Source organism: Protomyctophum parallelum (genome assembly GCF_964188405.1).
Source record: "Protomyctophum parallelum genome assembly, chromosome: 1".
In the NCBI taxonomy this organism is placed as follows: domain Eukaryota; kingdom Metazoa; phylum Chordata; class Actinopteri; order Myctophiformes; family Myctophidae; genus Protomyctophum; species Protomyctophum parallelum.
The window spans coordinates 20,039,730-20,045,855 of record NC_139697.1 but is presented as its reverse complement, the minus strand read 5'-3'; the positions used below and the strand labels follow the sequence as shown (position 1 = coordinate 20,045,855).

The following is a 6,126-nucleotide window of genomic DNA, read 5'->3' as shown; positions in this document are numbered from 1 at the left end:
ACAGTCTGTACATGACAATGTCATGTACAGTGTCATGGTGTCATGTACAGTCTGTACATGACAATGTCATGTAGAGTCTGTACATGACAATGTCATGTAGAGTCTGTACATGACAATGTCATGTAGAGTCTGTACATGACAATGTCATGTAGAGTCTGTACATGACAATGTCATGTAGAGTCTGTACATGACAATGTCATGTACAATATCATGTACAGTCTGTACATGACAATGTCATGTACAGTGTCATGGTGTCATGTACAGTCTGTACATGACAATGTCATGTACAGTGTCATGTACAGTCTGTACATGACAATGTCATGTACAGTGTCATGTACAGTCTGTACATGACAATGTCATGTACAGTGTCATGTACAGTCTGCCCAATGTGCCCATGCATGTCTCCCCGAACTGCAGAGATGATGATCCATGCCTTTGTCTCCTCACGCTTGGACTACACTGCAACTCACTTTTCACCATTCTGACCTGAGATCAGATTAAAAAAATGTCTTCTACATCCTGACAGTTTTCCATTCTGACCTGAGATCAGATTCTAAAAATGTCTTCTACGTCAGTCGATTTTTCAAAAATAGCAGACCTACAAGCTCGTAGCGCGCCACTCGGTGGCGCGCTATGAGCTTGTAGATCTGCTATTTTTCAATAGCTAAAGCATAGCATAATGCTAACACCAAAACGGGTGCCCGCCCAAAATGGGTTAAGGTCTGCTGAACAGAGTCTGTTAACGGTTAAAAAAAAGCGCCCACTCTGTGGAATGCTCTTCCAGCAGGTCTTGAGATCCGCAGCCTCTATAGTTAGTGGACATCTTCAAGAATAAACTTAAAACACTATACTTTTTACACAGGCATTTCCAGATGTTTGATTATGGTTTTTTTTCCCTTGTTTGTGTTGTTATTCAATGTCCAGTTTTTAGTTCAATAATAGACCTTTTTTCTGTTCTGTATTAACTTAATTGTTTTATTTTTATACTTTTTTTCTTTTTATGCATGCATGCTGAAAATAGCAGATCTACAAGCTCACAACGTGTCAAAGCTTGTTAGATCACCCATTTTCAGCAAGCGTAAAAATCAGTCATTATATACGACGGCCAAAAATACATTCAGTCGACTGAATCAACTGTCGATTTAGTCCACTATAAAACCAGACTTAACACTATAAAACATCCCCGGGGGGTGACTAAAACTAAAACTGAAATGAAAACTATTCAAGGATATGACTAACCCATTCTGAACGGGAACCCATTTTGGTGTCAGCATCATGTTATGCTTTAGCTATTGAAAAATAGCAATGCTACAAGCTCATAGCGCGCCACTGAGTGGGGCGCTACGAGCTTGTAGGTCTGCTATTTTTGAAAAATCGAAGAACGACTGACATTTTTAGAATCTGATCTCAGGTCAGAATGGGTTAATCAGACCAGTGTGTGTCCAGTTGGAAACCTCGTATGAATCTGATCTCAGGTCAGAATGGGTTCAAATAAAAAATGTCCCCCCCCGCCCCCCCCCCCCACACACACACACACACACACACAGGTGTCGGTGGTCCACCTGCTGAAGACGGTGCGCCTCCTGCGTCTCCTCCGCCTGCTGCAGAAGATGGACCGCTACTCGCAGCACAGCACCGTGGTGCTCACCCTGCTCATGTCCATGTTCGCCCTGCTCGCCCACTGGATGGCCTGCATCTGGTACGTCATCGGCAAGAAGGAGATGGAGGCCAACGCCTACTCCTGGGACATCGGTGAGTCCCCATTTTTGTGTGTGGTATATACTCATAGACTGTAAAAAATATGGACAAAGCATTCCCCGGGTCTAACATGGACGTAAAATGAAGCCTGTAATGCCTTGCACTGTAAGTCGCCATATTTCTAGATCCGTTTGGGCCCAGCTGGCCATTGGCTGGCTCCGTTTGGGCCCAGCTGGCCATTGGCTGGCCCAGACAACGAGGCGGGACTTCCCCCTTTACTCTTCGTTGGTTTTTATTTTGACTGAACGGGGGGTGGCTCCCGTTCATAGACTGTAACGGTAGCCACGCCCCTCAGAACCTACGCGACATTTTTTTAATAAATTGGACCATCATTTTCCAAAAATAATATTATGACATGAGAAATTAGACTTTAAACTAGTGACTGGAAGCAGAAAGTATTCATGACCATGTTTATTAAGGTAATACAGTCTAGGTGAAGTTGGGCCCAAATACATGGGTTTTTTTGGGCCCAATGACAGCGCCACAACAGGCCATTATATGAACTTTCAGGAAGTCCCGATTTCCTTAGTGGCTTCACAAAATATCTGTCTGACTGCCCCCCTGGGTATACTGTAGTGGCCACAGCTCAGTGGCCTTGTGGTTAGTGTGTCTGCCCTGAGACTGGGAGGTCGGGGTTCGATCCCCCGGCCGGGTCATACCAAAGACTCTAAAGATGGGACCCAGTCCCATTTGGGACCCCTGCTTGACATACTAGCGTCCAGGGGGTGTAAGCTGCCTCACGCTACAGCAACAGGAGATAGGCTCCTGCCCCCCCCCCTATGGGCCTCATGGCTTGGCAAGGCTATACTTATTACTACTACTCACTGTAGTGGTGGTAGTGGTTCCCATGTAAAGTGGGGTCTGCTGGGACACCCCAGGGGTCCTTGAGGGAGTTCCAGGGGGTCCCCAGCTGCAGCTATAATGATAGTTATATAGGAACCAAATGGACTCTTATGCGGTCTGTAACTCTTGAGAGTGTATACAAATGGAACCAAAATGGACCCTAACGGGTCAATTTGAAGCTATATGATTCCCTGCTTTCACATGACAAAAAAACAAAAATGGTCACGTGATATTTGTACTATTTGCTGATGTTAAGTATACTGCACGCAGCATTCTGGTGTATAGTACCCTAGAGACTTGGATCTGCAGGGTTGGCTTCATCAGGGTCCAGCATTCACTGCCGTATAGGAGAACAGACTCTATATATACCGTTGCGGAGAAGAAGCTGAGATTTATAGGTTTTATATATAGGAGTTGAGGCCCCCATGGGCTAGAGTATTTTTTCAGGGCCCCCCCCCAGGCTCTTACAGCCACGTGCCAAGCCACGCGACAAATCTCACTTGAATTGGATTATACAATACAATTTCATCATAAAACAATAAAAGCCCCCGGGGGCTGCAGTCCCCCCTATAGCCCGGTGGTAAATCCAGCCCTGGTCGTCAGAAAAGGCTATATACGATCTACAAGTAGGTCTGCTATTTTTGAAAAATTGACTGACATAGAAACATAGCTTTTTCAGAAAACTGTCAGGATTTAGAAGACATTTCAGAATCTGATCTCAGGTTCAAAATGGGTTAACACAAAGTTTAAAACAAGAAAAAGGAAAAGGAGATCCGAGCACTCAAACAATGGGGAGGACACAAAGTGACATTTTACACAAAGTGTATTCCATAAAAGCCAACATGTTTCGACCTCTCACGGTCTTCATCGTGAAAACACATTTCTTTGTGCTCAGATCTCATTTTCTTTTTTTAAAGTCTATATAGGAGCACCATACAGTACATTTTCAAGACGTTTTCAATCTCCCGTGAGCAGCACCCGGTTGGCCTCTTGTTTTTCCGCCTCCTCTTTAGGACTTCAAGGTCTTCTGTTCTCGCCCTGACCTTAACCGGTCAAAACATGCATTCTTTATAGAATAAACTTTGTTTTACCTTTATACCATCCTCTCCTCCACGTTTTCTGAGTGCTCGGATCTCCTTTCTGTATTGATCCCAACAGAGAAATAGGGTCAAATACAGACTAGAGTTGAAGATCTGAAGGTGATATGATCTTTCACTCACCAGGTATAGGTATAGCCTAAAAGAAGTTGAGCCATTTTGGACTGCATTCCTTTATTTTGTAGTGATTCTGCCTGGTGGAATTTGTTGATCAGTAAAGTTCATCCCTATATCCTATAGGCCATCTCAACCTGGGGGTCGCGACCCCACGGGGGCCCCACATGTACACAATTCAAAGGGCTTTATGTACACACACACTCCTCTCTCTCTCTGTTGCTCTAAGTAATTTGTCTCATGTCGCGCAGCTGCCTATATGCCATAAAAAGCATAGGTGAGTTCCAGGCTAATACTAAGGTAATAGTGTACCTAGCAGGTCAGTTTAATGTTTGAATTGTCTGAAACTATATGGCTTATTATACAGCCAGCCCATTAGCACCTCAAGAAAGACAAAAGCAACACTATTCCTTCACGTCAGACATTACAAAAGAGGGGAAAAAGGGAATTATATAAAGAAATAAAATAAAAACACACTTTTCAAATGAGGGGTCAAAGATTTTGTGTTGAGGCGTAAAAAAAAAGTTTTTTGGCGCCGGACCTGGTGTGTGTGTGTGTGTGTGTGTGTGTGTGTGTGTGTGTGTGTGTGTGTGTGTGTGTGTGTGTGTGTGTGTGTGTGTGTGTGAATGAATGAATGAATGAATGAATGAATGAATGAATTTTTATTTTCGTGTCTTGTCATTAATACTCTTTGAGGGTTTAAAGTCAAATCCCATGTCAAATCCCCTTTTCCCAATGGGAGAAATGCGTTTTTGAATGATTTATTGAAAATTCTCTGTTGTGACTCTGCGACAATAAAAGACCTTCAGAGAAAGCTTGACAAGTTTGCTTCCAGGAAAAAAATGAATTGAGTTGATACAATGTTTAGTTTTTGTGTTGGAAGCCATTTAAAAAAGAATGCGCTTACACAATGTAGTGTTTTTAGCACATGGAAAAAAGATACAGCCGTTTTAAAGTTTATTTTGGTAACAACTTTTTTTCTACAGGGAGCACATACCTATGACATATCTCATTTTAAAGGGTGAGTTGTCTAGTTCAATAATAAAAAAATAAAAAGTTTCCCACATGTACCACTGTAGATATTTTGCCATCTATAAATAGCAAGGTCAGTCATGAGCAAACTGACCAACCCAGCTAAAACTGCCTACTGCCCGCTACTGGAACAAGATAGAAACTAAATGTTATTCTTTCCTGAAACTTGACATTTTAACGAAGATTTTGATATATAATATGTTTACATAGTCTTACCAGTACCCTAGTCTATTCATTCATGTATCTCAAAAACCTGTTATGAAGAAACACAGTTTTGATAAAAAACACATCCAATGACATAGTTTTCCGGACTTGGTGCCTATGATATGTATAGAAATGTAGACTTGAATGTACTGTATTATATAAAAAAAAAAAATTGGGTTCTTACCATCTACCGTTACAGAGTAAATCACAGTTGAAACTCGCTTAGTCAGAACATAAACCTCAGAATAGTGTAAAAATAGACATGAGATGTATCTCGGATTTGAAAAGTGCAAGTTTTATTTCTTTTTTTCTTACAAACATAAAATTATAATAAATATAGAAAATAAATAATGCAATAGGACACCCACTGCCCCCCCTCCTCCCCCCCTGAACCACCGGAGATCTGCTCCAGTACATCTGTGATGAGACTAACCGCTATGCAGCGCAGTCCATCGCAAAGGTGTGTATTGTGTATATTCCACACGGATGTGTCTGTGATCGAGCTGAAAAACTTCGGGCAGAGGAGGAGGAGACATCCGTCCATTTCTTCACGTCCTGGATCTAGATAGATAGACAGACAAGTTAGATTTATTTGCAGAAATTACAAGTGTTGATCCATTTCAGAGCCAACACATTGTAGCCAACACACATCAGTGTTGATCATCCATTTATTTAATTATCACAACGAAATGTCCGTCATTGTTCTTTACTTTGCCGCGGGGTAAGGCTGGTACTGTAATGCAGGCGGCTAAGCTAATTTATTATACTTCTAAATCTATAAGTATTGCGCTTGCATGATGATCAAATGAACGTATTGTACCGTGGTTTATATGCTATATATTATGAGAAATGTTCCATTACTTCCCCTCCTCCCATATATTCAGATGGCTATTATTATCGCTGTTTTGTTTTTTTTACTTTGCAGAGGAGTTGCTAGCAGCTAGCATTACAGGCTGCGGCCTGCGCTCCAGAAGCTCGGCAAAAAAAGAAAAAAAACAGCGATCATGATTCATGATAGCGATCTGAATATATGGAAGGGGGGGGAAGTAATGGAACATTTCTCATAATATATAGCATA

The 6,126-nt window shown here is 41.9% G+C and overlaps 2 protein-coding genes across 2 annotated transcripts in view; one reads left to right on the top strand and one right to left on the bottom strand.

Annotated features, from left to right (window-relative positions):
* The window catches only part of LOC310867021 (cytochrome c-like), a 453,272-nt gene that overhangs the window by 251,086 nt on the left and 196,060 nt on the right, over positions 1–6,126 (bottom strand). The gene's annotated exons all lie outside the window — the stretch shown is intronic.
* Positions 1–6,126, top strand: part of kcnh8 (potassium voltage-gated channel, subfamily H (eag-related), member 8) — a gene marked incomplete at both ends in the record, with an annotated part of 139,831 nt that overhangs the window by 80,150 nt on the left and 53,555 nt on the right. The window contains one exon of the mRNA XM_083769261.1: positions 1,548–1,752. Coding sequence (XP_083625387.1) covers positions 1,548–1,752 — 205 coding nt within the window. The remainder of the gene's footprint in view (positions 1–1,547; positions 1,753–6,126) is intronic.